We start from the raw sequence: 22,444 nt of genomic DNA on the forward strand, positions 1-22,444 counted from the left end.
CAGAAAATTAATTGGCACCTATTTTGACAAATCTTCCAGTTGAGAGGATTTTCTTCGTATTATGTCACAGTAAATGGATCATTTTTGTCTTTCCATTGTCTGTCCATTGATTGGACAAAACAAGGCATCTGAAGACATTGACTTGGGCTTAAGAAAGCTGAAATTAACATTTTCCACTATTTTCTGACATTCAAAAGCCCAAACGATTACTAGATTTTTGAGAAAATACTTTGCATATCAAAATGAAAATCTTTACTTGCAACTCTAGAGCAGAATATTTTCTCAATTAATCATTCTGTCCATAAAATTTAAGAAAATAGAGAAAAAATGCTCACACTTACCCAGAGCACAAGCTGGACGTCTTGTCTTGTCCAAATGCCAGTCCAAAACCTAAACAATTTCAATTTCCTATCATAAAAGACTAGCAAAATAAAACTAAATTGGCAATTTATTACCTGTGGATGAATAAATTGATTAATAAACTAATCTTTCCAGCTGAGTGTTGAATACATATAGAAAAAAATCATAATTTTCTATGGTTGTGTACAGTCCTGACATATAGCAACTAAAATATGAAATATTTAGAGGGGAAACTCATATTGGTATCTGTAAACAAAGACAATTGTCTCACAGAGCTTCAAATTTGAATTGATAATGTGACTTTCGGAGCTGGTGCGTTGACAATGATACTGGCACTCAATGACTCAAGTTTTATTTAAACGTAGGGCAAACTGTAGGATGTCCGTTTATTCCAGTAAAATAATCGTTTGTGCTGATATAATGTCCTCAAAGTTGTTTAATTCTTTATTCACCTGTTCAGTACTGCTACGATGCAGCTCCAACGACTGGTTTCATTGGTCTTATAAACTGCCACATATGAATTCCATTTTTAGGGTGGATTTTCCCTTTAACCCATTTCCGAGTCATTTTCTGTTTGCCTCAGCGTCTGCTCTGTGAAGAGCTGTCCGCGGTGCTGAAAAATAAGCTGTGCACGGGTCCCTGGTCATGTATGGGGTGGTGGCTTTGTAGTTACTCACTAACCTGCTTAACCTACTTTCCACATGCCGGTCTTTCATCTGTCCACAGAGAGGAAAGTGCTGTAGGATAAATATAGCATACTTAACAGCACACACGTTGTCCAAGCTTTCCGAGCAACACAAATGGTACCATGCTTTGTTGTTTCTCCGTATCCTTTCTCTTAATGCATCACTGATCATTTCACTAATGAAATCCAGCCTCACTCCGAACATGAACTCCCCATGTTCGGCCCATTAACCCAACTGGCAGAAAACGTGTTGGGACGTGCTTGAACCTTTATTAAGATGAATGTGACCAAAATAATGACATTTTAAGATCTTAATTGTCCAATTGTGTGGACAGCTGTTGTGTTGCATTGCAATGCCAGTTCAATTGCAGTTTCCTAGCAACCAGAGAGGTACAATGCAATGATTTCTTGTTAAGTGGCATCATTTACTCTCAGCGAGACAAGTCTCTATGTTCACACAATCAAATCTAAATCCACAATGTGTGCATGCTTCTTTACCTTTAGGCTACTGTTACATGGCTTTACTGCTTATACTGCAACAGAAAAACAATTGCAAGTGTGTATGTGTGTGTGTTTTATGATAAGGTGCCAGTGTAGCTATGTAGACATCCATATGGGTCATGTGTGTGCATCTGTATACCCTCGAGGTGTGGTGGAGCCTGTGAAAAAGCCGTGTTGCTACAAACAGAATCATTTCAGTTGATTAATTTTCACCCAAAATGCTCCGTCCTGTGCTAATCATTGTACATGCATTATTTTCAATTAATTCATTATCATGGGAGACAGGGGTGTGGGGGGGGGTTGGGGGAGGGGAAAGGAGAGTCAGGGGGAAAGAGAAAATCCAATCCTGCTGGTCTGAAGTCTCTGTGCAATGGAGCATTAGTCTCATCCTGATGTAATTGGAATGACACCAAGAGTAAAGCCTGCTGATTTAGGGACAGCCTCTAGGCTTGATTTAATGCCCTCTACCAAAACTATACATCCATCTTTTTATCTTCCTCTGCTTGCCTCTCCCAGGCCCTCCGTTCTCCTCCGTATCCCTCCCCCACCCTGTCTTGCGCTCTATTCATTCTATACTGCCATGCATCTCCATCTGTACTCTATTAACAGTAGCCGCGTTTTATTATTTTTAAATCCAGAAGGTTATAAACTCCCAGTGTGTATTTCCCGGCGTTTTACTAACTCCTTATGGCATTTCGACTCTTGAACAGCTGTGTTTTACTCTCACAGAGGTTATGTTTTAATATTGAATAAATATCTCCAGAGAAGAGTGCAAAGAAAGGGCAGACTAAGCAGGTGTATCCAGGCCAGGGTGCTGCATCCCCAGGGTTTGCTGCTGCTCAGTCCCCTGACAGATGGACTGCCAGGGCAATCCTATTACCCCAATGTGTTTAGCTGCTCTTAATGCCAGGTTGGGTTGCATGGCTGATGGAAGGCAATGAATGTTTGGAAGGAGAATCTCATGCTACTGAATGATGATCATCCTGATTTGTTTGATAACACGGAGAAGATCTGAACCCAGTGAACAGGCAGTGAAAATTATAACCATGACGACTTTGTAGCTCAGCTGGTGCTCTCTGATACAGCTTGTCTCACTGAGGGATGTCATAATAAATCAGCTCAACTGCTAAATAGGATTTACGGTATATATTTCACACACTGGCCTCATCCTTGTCCAATGAAGATGAAGAAAGTGTTTTTTAAAGTTGTGTTTAAATGTTTTATTATGACTTCTCACTACCTTCAACCCTCTGGTCTCAAATTCTCTCAAAATGCCTTTTTTTTGTAAAAAAAACATGTATTGGCCCATTCACATGCTAAATTATGGGATTTTTTGTGAACCTTGACCCATCCTGAAAATAGCAACAAATGGCAAATCTGACTGAGACATTCAGTGACTGGACAATAAACCTTGACATGGATGAAGTGAGAGATTGCATCGAGTTGAATCATAATGCTGACTTTCACACTTCTGTCACTGAAACCAAGTGTTCTTTAGTCAAAGTATTTCACAATTTTATCAAGCTTATTGTGTATCTGATATAGAGTTAGGCACTACGATGTGTGTACTATGCCTTGTAATTTGTCTACCGTCAGATATTTTGCCATATCATTTACATTGTGGTAGCTATTCCTTTTCATCTCTGGCTGCGTTAAACCATTGTGGGCAATATTGTAAATCAGTCAGCAGGAATGCTCTTTGACATTATAAATCCATGATAGTGGGTCTACGAATGGCAATGTTTGTCAGTTAGTCCATCACTTTGGTCCAGACTGAAATATCGCAACAGCTATGAGATTGATGGCCATGAAATTTTGTGCAGATATTAATTATCCCAAGAGGATGAATCCTAATGAACTTGGTGATGTTCTGACGTTTGAGTGAACATTCAAGGCCCCCTCAGGATGACTGTCATCAGGTCAAAATTTGAATTTATCCAATACTTTGAAAGGAATGACATTCCAGCCTAAGCTGTATTTTTTTTTTTGTTTATTGCTAATTAGCAAGTGTTAGCATGTCAACAAGTGAAACTACGATGGTAAACATGAGAATATACTTGCCACACATAAATGAGTTAGCATTGTCATAGTAGGCATGTTAGCACACTGACAATAGCATTTAGCTCAAAGCAACTTCTGTATGTTCCTAAAGGACAGCTTCATAAACAGTACAGACAGAAATGTTACTTTATCAGTATGTACATTGATATCACAATGTAAGATGTACTGTATTAGAGGATTTTCTCCATATAGCCTACTTTCAGAAGACGTATGAAAAACAAGTTAAAATCAAACCTTTTCACAAATGTATTGATAGGTTTTATTCCCTTACTTAAGAAACTATAATTTCTGATCATGGGTGTGTCGCTGAAATACTAAAACTGTTTTATTTTTGCCATTTTATCCTAACATTCAAAGGAAGTCATTATATCCATTTTGCAGAACCCATGTTCCTGTAGTGACATACAATTATGTTCCAAGGTACATGATCATAATGTCATACATTGATTTACCAAAACATATTGTTTCATTTATTTTCAGGGTATTAAAGATTTGATTTTTGTAAGTGTTTTGATGAAAAACAGCACACAATTGATTTTTTGCAAGTTACTGCAAAACAAGAAGTTTCCATTTTTAGTTCTTCCATTATTTATCTCAAAATATAATTAACAACTTAAGTAGATTTTGGATTGATCTGCCAAAACCTCACATTTGTTGGATTAACTAGATGAAAATAATCAATATTGTAGCCTATTTAAACCAGACATTATCCAGTGGTCAATATATAGTATTGACTACAGTCCTGAGATATGAGAGCACTGCAGTGAAGGTGGAGTATAACTGCTGTGTAGCTGCTGTGTCGTCAAATATCTATACTATGTGTGTAAGCATGTGCTCATGTATGTTGCTTGGTATGCAGACAGCGTCTTTGCTGCCTGTGGCCCCACACCACCATCCCCAGGTCAAGCAATTACCACACATCAAGGAAAGCAATTGGGCATGACTAAAATATCATTGCCATGTGATTGTGTCCCTATGTTTGGTGCTGCTAGAGCCCAATTTAACCCACTTTGTCCATACGATCGAGGAGAATTGAGGACACGCTCTCCAATTCTGGTGGCCCCTAGAGCATTTCCTGCAAGTCTGACACATAGCAGCTGGGCTGGAGCCGCGCTGTCACTGGCCTCTCTTGCCCAATGGAGTGGGAGATGGGAAGTAATGAACAAGAGAAGTGAGGTAGCAGAGGAGAACAAGTGGCGGGAGCATTAAATGAGCCATGGGGTGCAAAAACTTGAGGTTTTTTGAGTAAAGGCTCTGAGAATATGTGTGTATCAACCTGGGAACTCTTGTTAGGTCATGTGACTTTAAGAGCCAAACTGGTTTCCAATCAGTGCCATTGCTCTGAGATGCTTTCTCCATGGCCTAGGAGCCAGTGTGGACACATTTTGAAGACTGACAGCAGGGGAATTGGGAGAGTGAAATGAAAGGGGGATAAGAGAGGAGATTGGCATATATGCAAAGGGAACGGGACCGAGGCAGGGAGGGAGAGGGTGAATGTTATTAGAGAGGTAACATTGATCCCAGGCCCTGACTCAGAGAGCCTTCATTATACAGTCAAATATGTCTGTGCCTTTAACTGCCACTCCTGCCCTTCATCTGTGTGTGTCTCGCTGCCTCATAACACCCCCCAACCCCCACCCCCCAACAAAATCTGACAAAACTGAACTACTCATCCATACGGCTTCATTCCTCTAAATCCATTGTTTCACTGATTCCATTTCGATTTCATTCGGTCTTGGTACTCAGCTGTAACTTAGCCGTAGTCTTTGTGGGAGAGGAACACTGTGTGTGTCTTTTGTCCTCATACACCCTGTTTAAATATTGATAGAGATGGGAAACACCGCTGACCACTCAGTCAGATCTGAGAGGGTCAAGGATGGCAGAGTTTCTCTGCAGATTTCATTAGGGGAGCAGAGGACTGTAAATATGGAAGCATGTGAATCACAGACCCTCGCCGACGCTCCAGCAGCCTTCATTATCCCCCTGCATGGATAATGCCCCGTAATGTATTCCGATGGAGATGGAGGTTGGAGGTTGATGGGGTGTAAAATAGCATGTGTAGGAAGGCCCTGTTTTTTTTTTCTACGAGCAGCCTGTCTCTCTCACAGCCAGATCCCCATTAGTACAGGAGCAGAGGATTGGATGTGCAAATGGTCCCGTGGATTAGAGAGCTAATGTATTTAGGAGAGGGGGCTCCACAATCTCTTTATTGCTGCTGCTGCTGCTGATGTGTGTTGAGGCTCGCGCAGGGGAGATACCCAGTCCCTTTGTGCAACCAGAGAGATTTAGGGTAAAGTGAGTAGATAAGGGCAGGGATGCACTGCCAGCACATGCAGCCACACTGATGCAGCACACACACACACACTCTCATCAAAGATTATGGTTTGACCAGAAGAAGGCTCGTTGTGTGTGGTGTTATTAAACTCAGCATGGAAATGAGATCTTTCCAGAAAGAGGCGCAGACGGCAGCCCTACTAATCTAATTAATCAGCGTCTGGGTTTTTGTCGTTTTCTTCCTCCTTCTTTCTGGCCCTCTCTGTTGCTCTCTCCTTCTCCAGTCTCCTCCTCTACTCCACTCATCCCTCCCTCTGCCTCGCCTCACTCCTTTGTGCCCTCCTGGTAATCTCTGAATCTGAACTTCATGCTCACACTCTGTAAGTGGACAGAAATGTGCCATGTCATGCACTTTGTGTAACACATCTTATAAAGCTTCTCTTGTATTCTCCTGAATAGCTGCTTTAAGGGAGCTGGGTCTACATGCAGAGGGGAAAGCATAGAAAGTAGACTTAATGCTAAATCTGCTCTGACAATGTGCAGTGTGGATGGATGTCTCTGCGGCAGGGTGGAGGGATGGTGGTGCAGGATCTACCAGGCTTAAGAGGCAACCTGCTAACTTGGCCATAAGGCAGCTGTCGGCTTTAAACGCACGAACCTGGTTGGTGGTCATCAGGCTGTGAGTGAACAGATTTTGAACTCTTCCTCTGCTGGTGGTGGTGGTTCGACTGAGCGTCACATTTCGCTGCTTGTGGTTTTTAAAGAGCCAGCCGCCAGGCAGCATGGGAGGGGCCCTCCTCCTCCCCCCCTCCTCCTCTGCTGAAGCGCAGCAGCAGCAGCAGCAGCAGCAGCACAGTGGGTAACTACAGCACAGCTCTGCGCTATCCGGCACAGTGAGTCAGCTGAGCAGCCCGGGATCACAGGCGCCGGTTCGCGCTCCGATGAATGAATGAAATGAGAGAAAGAGAAAGAGAGAGCGAGAGAGAGGGAGAAAAGGCGACAGAGAGGACACTTTGCAGGATCTGGATACAGAAAGGCGAATGTGCAACTCTGGAGAGTCTGACATGGGAATACTGAAGCAAGCTTGTTGACGCATAATCCCGCCCGCCCCGCTGGCACTGGGAGGGGGCAAATCTAGCCTGCCTAAACTCAAATCCTCCAAAAGAGATTTACGGAGTGAGCTGCTGCGGGCTGCCACCTTCAAGAAGACATAACATTTCATTCATTTTTTTGCTCAGGCGCGCTGTGGCGATGATGATTAATATTTTTTTGGGGGGAGATAATAATCTGAAGCAGAGGACGTAATGCGCTTTAATAATTAGGCTGTTACATCCACTGGTGGAATCGGAACTGTCCCTGCGTCTCGGACGGTGGGCTGTTGGATGCGTCCTGAGGTGCGGACAGGACCTGCCCGTGCAGCATCATCATCATTATTAATATCAGCATCATCATCATCGCCATCATCATCATCACAGGTATTTGATCGCGATTGTGTTGATTACACCGGAGAGCTGGAGCCATGACAGGCCCCCCGCTGGTCCCACGGCCCGCCTGCTGACGGTACCGGGCAGGATGGGAGCAGGTCTGCCGCTTTCAGGATCCCGAACCAGCCGATTTATCAATGGAGGAGGAGAGTGACACCCGGAAAATCAACAACAGCTTCCTTCGCGACCACAACTATGCAACCGAAGGTATTTAAACAGATGATGCTGAGGGGGAAAAAAAAGAGACTCATACTAAGCCGTTACTCATACTAAAGCACCGCAAATAACCTGAGGCTGTAGCTAGAGGGATGCTAATATCACAGCAGAAATAAGTCACTGTGGTATAGGATCATTAAAGGAATCGATCAAGCAAATACCACAATAAATAAATATTATCGAGTTAGTCTTTACATAGATTCTGCATAAAGTGCATACAGGTCATTTAAAGCGAATTTAATCGCACCATAAGCTGCTGTAAGGATATTAAAGAAGGGATATTCTGGTCGTTTCACATAAACATTCAGATTAGTAGGGTAGTGTGTGGTGTCAATAGCAGGAGATGATGAGGTGGCTTCCCGTTATACCTGCTATTTTAGGATGACCATCCTGACCGAGGGGAATCAGGGCTTAGATCTGTATATGGACTACAGGGAGCAGGGGAATAAAGCCTTCTTCACAGCTGCTACAGGGTCTGGAGTCTGTAGAGAGCAGGTTTAAAAAGCAGTTAAAAGAAATGATGAAATGAATGATGAAAAAAATGTATTTTCATCATTCTGTGTTCACTTGTTGAAAGAATGAGACAGAGGCAGGGAAGGTGGCCTAATTTTAGGAGGGGGCAGCACATTGAAATATGGATCTCGCTCTCTCTCTCTCTCTCTCACACACACACACACAAACACACACGCCTCTTTACTGTACATCTACAAAACCAAGCACTGAACAATAGCTGTTACGTGCAGAGCTATAAAAGCTGCCCCTGCACATGAGTGTGTTTCCCCCTCATTGACCACACATCAGCCTCTTGATTATCAGCCTGTTTACTGTTTGATGCTTAACAGTTCCCTCATGCTCCACCAATCAGCTCCACCTGCCTTCCACAAGCTGCTTCGATCACTGATCAACGTAAAACACTGACAGTTATCGTTCATCTCATTACCACCTCGGTCCCCATATACTAATAATGCAGATCGGTTATAGACATTAACTGCTGATGTCAGTAAAAGCGTTGGGGATTAAGAGCCTTTCATTAAACAGTGGCAGCTTTAAACATGAATGTATATCTTTTACCTCAGATTAATAAAAGATTTCAATAAGCCTCTGTTACAAAGGTAGATGTCTCTGTTCTAGGGCTGCAACTGATGATTACTTTCATTACTGATTCATTTGCTGATTATTTTCTGGATTAATTGCAGGCAGCAAAGGTGATTGTATTCAAAATTGCTTGTTTTATTCAGCCAACAGTCCAAAACCGAAAGTTATTTTCTTTAATGTTGTATATGACAAAGAAAAGCATCAAATCCTCACATTAGCGAAGATGGAACCAGTGAATATTTGGGCATTGAAAAAGCACTAAAACGATGAAATGATTATGAAAGTAGTTGGGAAAAATGATTAATGGACCAAGCGTTGCAGCTCCACTATCTTCTTAACAATTATTCTGTTCTTGAGAGATAATTTATTATTGATTATTGTGCAGCCATGTGGAATGTTTTTTTGTCTTCATTGTTTGGCTTAAATCCCATGCACTGTATTGTATTTGAAGACTGGTCAGTTGCATTAATAGTCTCTGCAGCACTGGGGAAGCCTTTAATCCATTTCACACCACACACATTTTTTACCACCCACTTACCATAAGGTTTAAAAAGAAACAAAGTCGGTCAAAATAGAAAATGGTTTTAATCTGAAATATGATGGAGCATCCCATAATTGAGCTATCGAATAGCACCTTTACGTCATTTCTCTACAGGATAGAAAACTGGTGTAGAATAGAGGTTGTTGGAGGGTTGTGTGTGGCTGCAGGGTGGGTCAGAGCCACAATGGCTTCTTGCATTTGCCACCAGCTCAGGTTACTGATGCCACTGCAGGTTGGAGGAGAGACAAAGTCAAAGCTCAGAAGACAGACAGTCTCATTCTCCTGCTCCTTTCCTCAATGTTTTTTTTTCTTTTCATTTAAATACAGGAGAGCATCATCATTTGCTGAGCTCCCGGCACTTACAGATGACTCCCTGTCACTGCTAAACACACAGTGACTGGTTCATAGCGAGAGGAAGTGAAGTGGGGGTGGGAGTGGGAGTGATGGATATCTTTGTTTGATGTGTGCGCTGAGATGAAAAACAGGAGGGGAGCTTCTTCCAGCTTCTTCCCGTCTCTCCTTCTCTCTGTCTCACTCTGTCCCTTTCATTTGATCAAGAGAAAGTGGATTAGAGTTATACAGGTTGTAAAATGTGTCTCCTTAAAGCAAAGGACTGTCTAGTCTGTGGCCCATCTGCGCTTTCCAAACAAGGAGAGTCTACTTTTGTTATTTTTTATGGCTATAATTTATGACTGATCGTCACACCTCATATATCATGAATGAGTGTGTGTGTGTGTCCATTCACTCTCTCACTCTGTGTCTCCTAAATGGTATGAAGTCAGTCTGCAGCCAAGGATCATACGGGCCGGTGTCTGGGTCCGTCGCCCATCATAAATTCAACAAAGTGCACATGTTCCATCAGGCCCAGTCCATTCAGACCACACACACACACACACACACACACACACACACACACACACACACACACACACACACACACACACACACACACACACACACACACACACACACACACAACACACACAGACACCACACAACACAACAACACAACACACACTATCCCACAAACACACCACACAACACACACACACACACACAGCAGGGTCCCTTATGATTGGTGGTGAGCTGGTAAGGATTTCCCTCAGGCTGTGCTTGCCCACAGCAGCAGGACACTTTAATGATGTCACATTTTAATGATGTCACTCTTGCTGACCTTTGCCTAGCACCAATCCCACGCCTCAATGGGTGTGTGGGCGGCTACACTGACTGTGTGTGTACGCACACTAATGTGACCAAAGCTGTGCTCGTCATGTAATAGTTGGGTATGAAATTTCAAAAGTTTCCTCAACCTTAAAGCAAAGTTTCCAGAAACATTGTTGTTTAGTTGAAAGAAAATTACCATAAAGTCTAATTTTCATTCACCAGTCGCCACATCGCTGATGGTGACGGGATGGATGTTTCTTCTTGGCCGTGTGTATGTCTGACTGCAGCCGTGTGTATCAGTGTGTGTTGAGTCAATGGACTGTTACACTCCTACAACATGGGTCTCGGTTAATTTTCGTAATCTTCACCTTGAATGGGCTCGACAATAGAATGAAATTGTCAAATAACAGAACACCACATTGGGTGAAAAAATGTAAATAGCTTCCTTGCTGTGAGGCAGGACCTAACCTAATGTCTGCTGTGGTATTGATTTCTGGTCCTTTACAATTTAGCTACCGGAACAATGACCTGAAGATCTATTGGTAGGACATGTAATCCCTTCCTCCTTCTCTCCCCAGCCCCCTCTGTCTCTCTTTCGCTCTCTCGCCTTTGCTGCTTATATGTCTGTCTGATGCGAGTACAAGCTTGTGTGTGATGTGACCCCTCCAGCCCCGCTGAATACTGATGCAGTCCTGTAACAGAGAGCTTACAGCCTTTATTGCTGCTGCTGATGAGAGCTGAGGCGAGCCTGGTTGCTTGTGCCAAGGCAAACGGCCTGGGGCCACACTTTAGGACTCCGGCATAAAAAAGACTTAGCCCACCATACCCCCAGGTCCCATCCATTATTCACTATGAAACACTCAAAACGCAGAGCCCCGCCTCGGCACATAGCACAAGAAAGATAATGTCTATGTGTGTGTGTGTGTGTGTGTGTGTGTATGGGGGTGGTATGGGGGTGGCGGATGCTTAATGGCAAGCTGTGAAGTTGGGGCGAGTCACACTCCTTATTCAGCAGCTGCTTTCATCCCCTGATTAGCTTCTTATTAAGTCTGCAGCTCCATGAAAATTTAATGAGAATTTATTAAAGAATACCCGTGGTGTTGCTACTGTAGGATGATTGCAAAAAAATATCCTATTTCTCAAATGCAAAATAGCTTCCTGGTCAGTGGATTTGAGGTGCTGCTGTGATAGATTTCCTGTGTGAGAGTCACTTGGTGCACAGCTAGCCTGCAGGCTAAGCAGTGTTTGACCTTTCTGGACTTTATAATGGGATACATTTGTAAGTTTTGATAGCTAATTCCTGTGTTGAGTAAAGTGGCGTCACTCGAAATGCCACGTGTTTTGGTGATAAGGTCATTGTAGAGACATGATTTCAGTCTGTGCAGCAGCATTCTCATCTTTGATTCATTCCAGCCTTGAAAACAGGGAAGATGAAAGGGATTGCACCAAAGGAACACAGACAGACAGATAGAAAGGGAGAGCCATCTTTTGTTTTGGAGGTGGATTATAATTCTGTGTGCCCCCCCTTCCCTGCCTCCCCCCCTTCTCCATCTTCAATTTCTAACAGAATACCAAATAACAAGCATCTGAAACGGTTCCTCTTGGTACTCAGCTTAGTGCTTGCAGGAATCCATAAACTTATTTCACTCTTTCTTCTGTTTCGCCCTGTCCTGTGTTGTGTCTGTCGTCAGATGTGTGCCACACCGATGTGTTAATGAAGTGTGAGAAGTGAAGCAGTAACACGTCTCGCCCATTTCACCCTCAACTCCCTGTGGGGAGTGTGGGGATACAGAAAAGCGTGTGCGCGCGCACACGTGCACACACACACACACACACACACACACACACACACACACACACACACACAAAAGACAAAAGCACACACACACACACACACACGCCCTGTCTCATTCTCATGGGACTGATCCTGGAGAAACCAGGTTAATTAGCTTGTTCACTCCAGATCTTACAAAGAGTCATGCTCTTCAGATGAAGAGAGCTGCGTTGTGCTCCGTTGCTTTGTGTGCAGCTAATAAAGCCTAATAAACCCTTAATCATATGGCTGGGTACCAGACCAGTTGGTAGTAGGGTTTATTCAAAATTTTGATTGATCTCCATGTTTGCTGGTGTGAAATGAAGCCGTTATCAGCTGCTTATTCAGCACAGAAATAGTGTTTATGTCTTTATGTACAGAAATTTCTGATAGATGCATGTGTGCATTCGTGTTCCTGGAAGAAAAGAAGCGCTGACTGATTTGTTGATTATCACAGAAGGAATGAGAGCGGCGAGTGAAAGAGAGTGCGAGAACGGACCTGAATTATCTCCCCGGCCTGATCCTTTGACGCAGGCAGCTCAGCACAAGTGCTGTAATCCTCTCTTCTCCACATCTAACGCTAACAAAGCGTTTACACGATACCATGTTGCTCACGTCCCTCCCTCTACCTGGAATTACTGCACGACACTTACGCAACTAGCTTTCCATGCAGTCACACCATTTTGGGTCTGTGTCTCTTACACAACCCTCCAATGCCACCGAATCAAGCCTCGGTTTGTTTTGTTTTTTTTGTTTTTTTTTTTTTTTTGACCCATGACGGGATTATCTGCTGTCTAGAGGTTAGCCGGGGCGCTCCTATTTTGGTCTGCTTGTGTCTGTACCGATGAGACTCACTGTACGATCTTTTCGTTGACCTACTTAGAGCAACAAACCTCCATCCCCAGATTTCCCCCCTCACAATCATTTCTTTTAGTGGCCCCTTCTGTTATGCGTGATAGATGTTGCATGCTCGGGCATCTATAACTACATTCAATATCCTCACTCCCCTCTCTGTGTTTCACAGTTTTCATTCCAGAATCAATGCATATTTCCATCCAATTGGTTTGACGCCCAATTCTATATTGCATGCTGAAGGGTGTTATTGCTTGGTTCAGGGTGGTGAATAGAAACAGATAAGCGCAGTGCCATGCCTGCTTTATTTCACTCGTACATACACACATCATCAGAGCAGCAGGCCGACAGGTTTGTCTGCATTATTACTGGTGATAGATGTGTGTTATCTCGAGCATCCCTCTGATGAATCAAGAAGCGGTGACCTGTCTGTGTCACACCTGGCTGGCCACAGGATTTATGGGCTTCATCTAGTTATGGTCTGCTGATGAAGCTGTGTGTGTGTGTGTGTGTGTGTGTGTGTGTGTGTGTGTGTGTGTGTGTGTGTGTGTGTGTGAGAAAGAGAGAGCGTAAGTACACACTTGATCAGCCGAATCACCAGCCCTCTGCTAATCCCACTCCACCTTGAACCTGGTGATGCTCACGTAATAAAAATCTGATCTGATGCAAGCGGAAATCATTCGGGAGACACCGCCCACCTGCAGCTCTGCTGCTAATCAATTTGTTCTCTATAACGAAATTTCATTTGTAAAAAAAACTGCATGTCATTTTAACACAATTCCATCAGAGGCTGAGGTTGAATAGATTGCCTTGTCTAGTTTGAATACATTTGCATGAGGAAAAACTCATTTAGGGAAGCGTTCCATCACGTTACTTGGAGTTTCAGCTCACTGGCTCTCCCCAATTCTTCATTCACTGATGATTGAAGGATGTACTCGTGTGTAAACTCGTTAAATGGCATCCATCAATTACTGTTTCTCCTCAGCGACTTAATGTGTTGATGATGAGGGAAGGAGAGAGGAGCGAGGGAGTGGGGGAGACAGAAAAAGAGAGAAGTATGAAGGACAAAAAGAGAGAGAGGGGGACAGGCTTTGACTCAAGAATGCTGACTGCTAAGCCGATTCCATTCGATTCACACCAGTGGCTTTGGCTTGATGGTGCTGGGGAAGACACCATTGTGTGTGTGTGTGTGTGTGTGTGTGTGTGTGTGTGTGTGTGTGTGTGTGTGTGTGTGTGCGTGCGTGTGTGTGTTGGGGGTTTGCACATAGCCATCTCTGAGCATTCATGGGGTCAATACATGCAGATATAGAAAGAGAGATAACTATGGGGTGTGTGTTTCACGTGCATGTGCAAGTGTGTATGTGACAGCAATATGGTGTGTAACTGGGGTTCTCCCAGGCTGTAATTAGGTCAGAGTGTGTCTCTGTGAAATGTTATTAGTTTCTAGATTCAAATATGATTAGGATTGCCCACCCCTCCCCACATCACGTCATTATCACGCAAGGCCACAAGAATCCCTCTTGTCACATCTCTGAATGTGGCTTTCTCTTCAACAATTAAATGAAACAAGGGGAAGACACACACACACACACACACACACACACACACACACACACACACACACACACACACACACACACACACACACACACACGAAAACATGACGTTTAGTCATTTCCACCATGCACAGCAGCTTTATGTGAAGAGATGAGCCAGTCTACAGGGACTCTATTGTCTGAAGTTGTGTGCTGCATTCAACTGCACTCACTCCCCCAGATGCAGTAGCAGGTTTTCACTCTATTGCAGCACTCTCTCTGTCTGCTGAATTACAGCTAGCATCAGCAACTAAGTCTGAGAGCTATTGGCACACGCACACGCACGCACACACGCACAAACACACACACGACTGCCGCTAGAGATGGAAACGGTCTCCATAGCAACATTCCCCTCTCCTGTTCAGTGCTCTGCCAGTAGCAGGTCCACAGAGGGCGTGGGGGGTACAAAACAACAAGCTCTCTCTCTTTCTCTCTCTATCTCTGTCTAATATTATTGTCACTGTTAAACAGAGGACTAGCCTCTGCTGTGGTGTGTGTGTGTGTGTGTGTGTGTGTGTGTGTGTGTGTGTGTGTGTGTGTGTGTGTGTGTGTGTGTGTGTGTGTGTGTGTGTATACACATGTGTGTGTGAGACAGACATTATGCTGTGCCCTTTTAGCCCGGGGCTGTATAATAATTACAGTCACCATTAGCCTCTCCTAAATCCATGCAGATGTATGTCTTTGAGGAGGAGAGGAAAAGCTACCTTAAGGGTAGGTGTCTGTTATTTACTTTTTGGTGGAACAGTAGCTATGCAGAGACACTGAGAAATGTTGGTGATGCAGAATAAATGAAGCACTTGTATATATATTATATTTTGTTGATTGGAAGTTAAAAAATGAGGCAGTGACATGTATCAGCTGTAAAGAAATGCATGGTTTGAAGGTTTATGACTGTTCTTTAATGAAGAAGCAGGAGAGTCACTGAGCAGCATGGGGTCTCGCAGCCAAGAGGAGAGAGATGAATGGTGTGGTGGAGGCGTCCTTTAAAAAGCGAGAGTGCAATTAAATGACATGGATTGGCGCACTTCAATGAGACAAGGGGTTGAATTAGTTGATATCATGCAGTGACTCATCGAGTGGTTTGTCCTAACCCATATTTCACCAAACTAGAGTATCTGTGCCGGAGAGTCCTCTGTGGGTTTGTCATGAGATTCCCCTCCCTTCCTCTGATGTGTTTTCTAGAAGTCACTGTACCAGACCTCACTGAAAGCTCTTTCTTTTCGTCTGACTTATACCTTGACAGCTTTCTACACGTCCACACTGACATTTCCCCCCCTTCTCTGCTCTGCTTATTGTGTTGCAGCTGACATTATCTCAACGGTGGAGTTTAACTCATCGGGGGAGCTGTTGGCCACCGGGGATAAAGGAGGCAGAGTGGTTGTCTTCCAGAGGGAGCAGGAGGTAGGAAATGCCAACAATGCAACGCTAATTATGCTGCCCTTCTGCTGAAAGGATTTGACAGCCTTGAAACACTGAAGTTTGATTGTTTGCTTTTAAATAACTAGACGGCAAAGAAAAAACCACAAAGAAAAATCTCTTTAACCACCAAGCGGATTTTGGATGAGCCATCGTTATAAACTCATGTAACATGGAGAAGCATGGTTTGAAACCTGAGTTCTAGCTACAACCCCAAGGTTACCAATGATGCCAAACATTTCATGTTATGGAGACACAAAGCCACAAAAGTATAGTATTGTTTGTGTTAAATGTTCACTCAGTGTAAATGTAAATGGCATATAGCTGCACTAGAATAAGTAAATAAATACAATGAATAGCAAAAATAATGCTATCATGTCAAAATAACTAACAATTCAAAGGGATGTAAAGAGTGTAAAATAACACAAGAGATAATTATGATATCTTGTTATAACTAGACCTCTGCCAAGCTAATGTCAAACAACATACAATAGACTTAAGAGAAAAAAAAATCTAATTTATAGTAAATGGATCTGCCACAAAAATTGTTCTTCCCCGGCCCACGTCACATCCCTCCATTAAGTTCAGTTCACATCGGCTCAGGGCTTTTTGTGTATCCAGCTGACAAATAAACAAGCACGGGTGAAAATGTAATAGTTTTTCAATAGTTTGCAATTATGGGAAATTGGAAAGTTGTGTCTTAGTTTTAGGTTGCATATTTTTTTGCCTGTGGATAAAGCAACTGGCCATTTCCCCCTATTTAAAGTCTTTGGGCTAAGCTAACCATTCATATTCATATTTAACGGATAGATACAAGAGTGCTATTGGTTTTCTCTTCGAACTCGAAGCATATTTCCTAAAATTTCAAACATTTGCTTTAAAGAATGAAATTCTCCATACCCAAATTTGAGGTAAACACTGCTTTAATCTTATGAAATGAACAGCAAACATGTCAGTCTCTGACTGTTTCTCCCTCCCTTCCTCCTCATTCAGAGCAAGAGCCAGCCCCAGCGTCGAGGGGAGTACAATGTTTACAGCACATTCCAGAGCCACGAGCCGGAGTTTGACTACCTGAAGAGTTTGGAGATCGAGGAGAAGATCAACAAGATCAAATGGCTTCCTCAGCAGAATGCCGCCTACTTCCTGCTGTCCACCAATGGTCAGTTAACCTGCTACTGTAGGAGCGACACAGGTGGCAAAATGGTCAAAGGAACCATAAATCTATCGTGACAGTAGTGTTTACATGTGGGTGTAGTATTGCTGTTAGTCACTAAAAGTGTCAACTTAAGGCATGATTCATCCCTCACTTCGCACCATGGTCAGACGTACAGCTCATATAAAAGGAGATGTTATTAATATCACATAAAAATGTCTTTTTGACCGTTTCTGTGAATGTATCGCTGTTTTGCTTGACTGAGCGAGTGCTACCAGCAGAAGTGTTTCAGATTGAGGACTTCATGCATGGCTGCCACAGCAAGAACACACACACACACACACACACACACACGTACACACACACACCATGTGCCACCACACACCATACATGCACGCTGGCTGAAGCAGACATACACATCAGCAGTGAGACATCTTGCAGATTGTGGGCTTCATGCATGGCTGCTACAGAAGTGCTAGCAGTGGCTGGAGCAGATGGTGGAGGGTCCTGTGGCGATGGCCTCGCTGCTCTGACACCAATATTCACAGTGGAAATTAAAAAAAGAAAAAAAAAAAAAAAAGAATCAACAACACACTGACTGCTGCTGCTACCCCCTTCACTCGACCGAGAAGATGGGATGTAACTGGTGTTTATGTGAAGCAGAATTGAAAAACGCCCAGATGGCTTTTTCAGGGGGAGCCTATACTGCAGCAGGGAAATGTAGTCAACTTGTAGATTGATATCAGTGACATCAGAATCTACACAGGAGCCGCCATTCATCATCCTCACTGGCTCCTGCCCAGCTTCATGCCAGATTGGCTGCCCAACCCCCCTGCATCCATCTTGTATCTGAGAATCTGTAGTGAGCCATGATCTAACTGTATTTTGTGTGTGTGTGTGTGTGTGTGTGTTTGTGTGATGTATCCATCCCAGACAAGACAGTGAAGCTGTGGAAGATCAGTGAGAGAGACAAGCGTCCGGAGGGCTACAACCTGAAGGATGAGGACGGACGGATCAGAGACCCATCGACTATCACGTCGCTACGGGTAAGAAGAGGTCACAAAAAAACTATAAGGTCTAACATCACCCAACTATGTCACATGTTCTCTGGTAAACGTCTCTATGCCTTATCTTGCTGGTGTCTTACTGTTTTGCTCGGAGTCAAATTGCAAGTTACGATCTGACGACAAGGGAAAGATCAGAAAATTTCAGATTATTCTTGAATGGAAACCAAAACAAACCATTTCAAAGTACAGCATCAGGAACCTTTCAAGCTTCTTTTAGAGAGAAAGGCTGAAAATGGAAACTAAAACACTGTGATTATGAAGTGTTGGGTGTACAATGTACAATCAGAAAACTTCCTGCCACTATATTGATAATGACAGTGGATAATTTTTAATCTTCAGAATGCATCATGAATTATACTAATGTAACAGTCATTATGGGCCCAATGCAGACATTGGAAATGTTCCATTTATGTTTTTATTGTATTTCTCTGATTGGATTTCTGATTTCTTTTGATTTTATATCTCTGACATAGGCTACTTTTCCTAATGTAAAAGAACAATCTAAATAATTTCCTTTTGTAATATGTTTTATCTTTTTGTCTATATATTATCGATCCTTTATTTTGCTAATGTTGAAAGAGCACAATTCCAGTAAATCCTTACTGTCTTCCCAACCACACACATGGTATCTAAGGGAATAGCTTGACATTATGGGGAAATATGCTTGCTCATTTCCTTGCCAAGAGATTGATTCCATTCCCATGTCTGTACAGTAAATATGACGCTAAAGCTAGTAGCCAGTTAGCTAAGATAAAGACAGAAAACAGGGGGAAAACAGTGAGCCTGGCCCCACCAAAAGAAACAACATCCAGCTGCCAGAGGCTACAAATATCACTAATAATAATTTCATATTGTAAAAATGCAACTTTTTGTACAGATTAAACAAATGAGCTATAAAATGTTAATTAGCAAGCTTCAATGGTGCTACTATGTGAATTTGGTTAACTTTGTTAACTAAGGCTAGCTGTTTTCCCTTTGTTTCAAGTCTTTATGCTAAGCTAAGCTAACAAGCTGCTGGTGGTAGCAGAATTGGAAGGCCAAAGTGCCATAATTTTGAATAGACCTGTCTTATAAATATATACATATATATCTCAAAGTCGATACATTTTCTCTTTTAAATACCTGCAGATCATCATCTGCTCCTTTTGCAGTGCTGATAAATGACAGTCTGACACCATCCAACGCACTCGACAGTTTTGAACTTAGACTGGCAGAGGAAAGTGAGAATGAGTGATCTATATGTGCGCTGAGGTGAAGACCATGAAAGGATCATCCTCTCGCTGTCTCTCATTCTTATCACTCCAATACCACTTTCATTTTCACACAAAGCAAGCAGGCACGTAGGGCACCGTGTGTGTGTGTGTGTGCGTGTGTGTGTGTGTGTGTGTGTGTGTGTGCGTCTGCCATAGTAGATTAGTGCTGTGTTCAGCGTGTCTGTCCCTCTTTGTCTGGCTGGCCAGGGGATCATAGCAACCTGGAGGACAGGCTGGGACTGTGGCAATCCTGTTTAGAGGCTGTGAAATCTGTGCAGGGCGAGAAAGCAGAGGAGGAGAGGGAGGAACTCAAAAATAGTCTTAAGTGCAGCCAAAAAAATAAATAAAACAAAAAATGAGTTTATCATTTAGTATCTCCTTAGGACCTAAAATATGTGTAAAATATGTACTTTTTGTGTTTTATCTAATTGGGATGTGCTTCTTTAAAAGGAAAAACTGCTTTTAGTAGTATAATAGTATAGGTTACTTTTTAAAGAAAGATTATATTTATGTCAAATATTCTGTTTTACATACTATAAGGAAGAGGATCTATTAGGTTGTTTCCAAGGTGCAGGGGCAAACTGAACAGTGTAACTGTCAATGTTTAGGGGTTATGGGTTAATACGGTCCATGTCTCTCTGGACAGCCAGTGAAAGACATGGAAATGAAGTGACACCCATGGAGATACAGCAGCCTGCTGGGCTGCCATGTCTCTCTGTCAGTGCCAGCAACGGACGAGGGGAAAAAGGGAAGAAGCAGTCGATTTGTTCTCCTCTCTCCCTCCCCTCCCTTCTCTCTTTGTCTGGGTTTTATCTGGCCAACGGGGGGCTGCATGCAGACTGGTTGCTGGGTGTCTTTGAAGCCCGAGCTGCACTGTGCAACTGTGTGTGTGTTTGTGTGCGTGTGTGTGTGTGTGTGTGTGTGTGTATGTGTGTGTGTGTGTGTGTGAGAGAGCTCGTCTTAATTCTGCAGAGTTCAGTTATCATTCCTCAGCAGGGCCTAGCGATGCCCTCGGGCCATCTCTCTTTCCACCTCCTCTGCTTTCTCTCTTTTTCTGTCTCACACACAAACAAGAGGAGAGAGTTCCTCAGCAAATACACGAAGCAGGGCAGAGAGAGAGAGAGAGAGAGAGAGCGAGAGAGAGTGGGGAGGGGTGAGTGCGGTGTGATCACTGAGTAGCCGTGTAGCAAACAGATATTCACAGTCTGATTGAACCAGCTCATCAAACAGCCCCAGAGCCCCTCAGTCGCTGTCTCTGTTTCATTAAGATTTGTGGAGTAAATGTCATATGAATCCCTGGAGTCATATGGTTGTGGCTCATGCACATGCACACACACACACACACACACACACACACACACATATATACACATACATGTACACACAAACCCACGTTGTACATCCAAGCACACAAAATTTATGCACACTAGAAACCATGTGCATGCACAACCACACATACACAGATAGATATCTAAAAAAGCCTCTAGGAAACCAGCATCCATCCAACCAGCCTTAAATATAAATCTTCTTTCTCTGCATTTCCTTTTCTCCTTTTCTAATTGACCTGTCTTCACCAATAGGTGCCAGTGCTGCAGCCCATGGACTTGATGGTTGAGGCTACTGCCAGGCGTGTTTTCAGCAATGCCCACACCTACCACATCAACTCCATCTCTGTCAACTCCGACCTTCAGACATACATCTCCACTGACGACCTGAGGGTGAACCTGTGGAACCTGGAGATCACTGATCGCAGCTTCAGTATCCTCTTATTTGTGTATTTTTTCTACGTTTAGGCGCCAATAGTGATTTATCTGAGTTTTGTCTTAGCTGACCACTGAAGGAATCATAATAGTCCACAGCCGCTGTCTAAAAGTCAGAGTTTGTCCTTAGTGCCCGTCTCTCAGACATTGTAGACATCAAACCAGCCAACATGGAGGAGCTGACGGAAGTGATCACCTCGGCAGAGTTTCATCCCCAGCAGTGTCACACCTTTGCCTACAGCAGCAGCAAGGGCTCAATACGCCTCTGTGACATGAGACAGGCCGCACTCTGCGACAAGCACTGCAAATGTGAGTATCAAGACAGTGCATTTTAGGAAAATGATCAAAAAAAAAAGTTAAAGAGTTAAAAGGAAGGAAATTAGCCTACCAAATCTTGCAAAACACTTCAGATTTTCTTACGTATAATCACTTTTATTCTATGACGATTTTTATTTGATGGCACCTCATTGTGTTTAGTGTTAATAGTGGTAGCAAGGCTGTAGCCAAGATTTCAGAAATACTGTGGTCATGATCAATGTTTGTTTGTAAATTTGATATCCCTACTCTATCATCTAAATGTTGCTTCAAAGCCTTCTCTTTTGCAGGCTTCTGCATAAAATTGTCCATGTGGGGATAAGTGGTTGCACTGTATTGAACTCAGCTAAAATACTGAATCCATTCATTTTATTTCCTTTCCATATTTAGTCTATGAAACATTAGAGCCAGTCTAAAGAAACCCATTGGATGCAACTGTAGAATGTAAATGCCTTTTCCGGGCTGTGAAAATGCCCCAAATTCCCTGAAACAACCTCAAGGACGTGACCTTGGTGTCCTCAAGGGTAGCTTCGTAGTAGCATCATTATGATCAGCTTTAAACTAAATGGGGGGATGGAAACAGGAGAGAGTGCTGCAGGTTCATGTAAAATTGTAGATGTATGCCAAAACAAAGAACGATAGAACTGTGAGAACACAAAGACAGATATACGTACAACATGGCAGCACAAACGCAAAACGCAAATTCACACTCAGTTTTTCTGCCTCAGCACCACCTTTGTGTGGCAGTGACATGCAGCCGTCCCCCTGCTCAATATGCCAGGATTGATAACCCATCAATAAATCTGTGTGTGTGTCTCAAACAATGAATGGCCTTCTCT

The 22,444-nt window shown here is 43.1% G+C and overlaps 1 protein-coding gene across 2 annotated transcripts in view; it reads left to right on the forward strand.

The window, feature by feature from the left end:
- Positions 1 to 22,444, forward strand: part of LOC111226604 (serine/threonine-protein phosphatase 2A 55 kDa regulatory subunit B beta isoform) — a 46,169-nt gene that overhangs the window by 16,899 nt on the left and 6,826 nt on the right. Inside the window, exons 1-6 of one of the 2 annotated variants that reach the window (XM_022751842.1) lie at positions 6,748 to 7,572; positions 15,945 to 16,042; positions 17,051 to 17,216; positions 18,144 to 18,256; positions 21,111 to 21,288; positions 21,435 to 21,599. In XM_022751842.1, coding sequence (XP_022607563.1) covers positions 7,503 to 7,572; positions 15,945 to 16,042; positions 17,051 to 17,216; positions 18,144 to 18,256; positions 21,111 to 21,288; positions 21,435 to 21,599 — 790 coding nt within the window. In that variant the 5' untranslated portion in view covers positions 6,748 to 7,502. Of the gene's footprint in view, positions 1 to 6,747; positions 7,573 to 15,944; positions 16,043 to 17,050; positions 17,217 to 18,143; positions 18,257 to 21,110; positions 21,289 to 21,434; positions 21,600 to 22,444 lie in introns of those variants that run through there. The other variant, XM_022751841.1, reaches the window with a different exon arrangement.

Source organism: Seriola dumerili, unplaced genomic scaffold, assembly GCF_002260705.1.
Source record: "Seriola dumerili isolate Sdu_G_001 unplaced genomic scaffold, Sdu_1.0 BDQW01000161.1, whole genome shotgun sequence".
NCBI classification, from domain to species: Eukaryota; Metazoa; Chordata; class Actinopteri; order Carangiformes; family Carangidae; genus Seriola; species Seriola dumerili.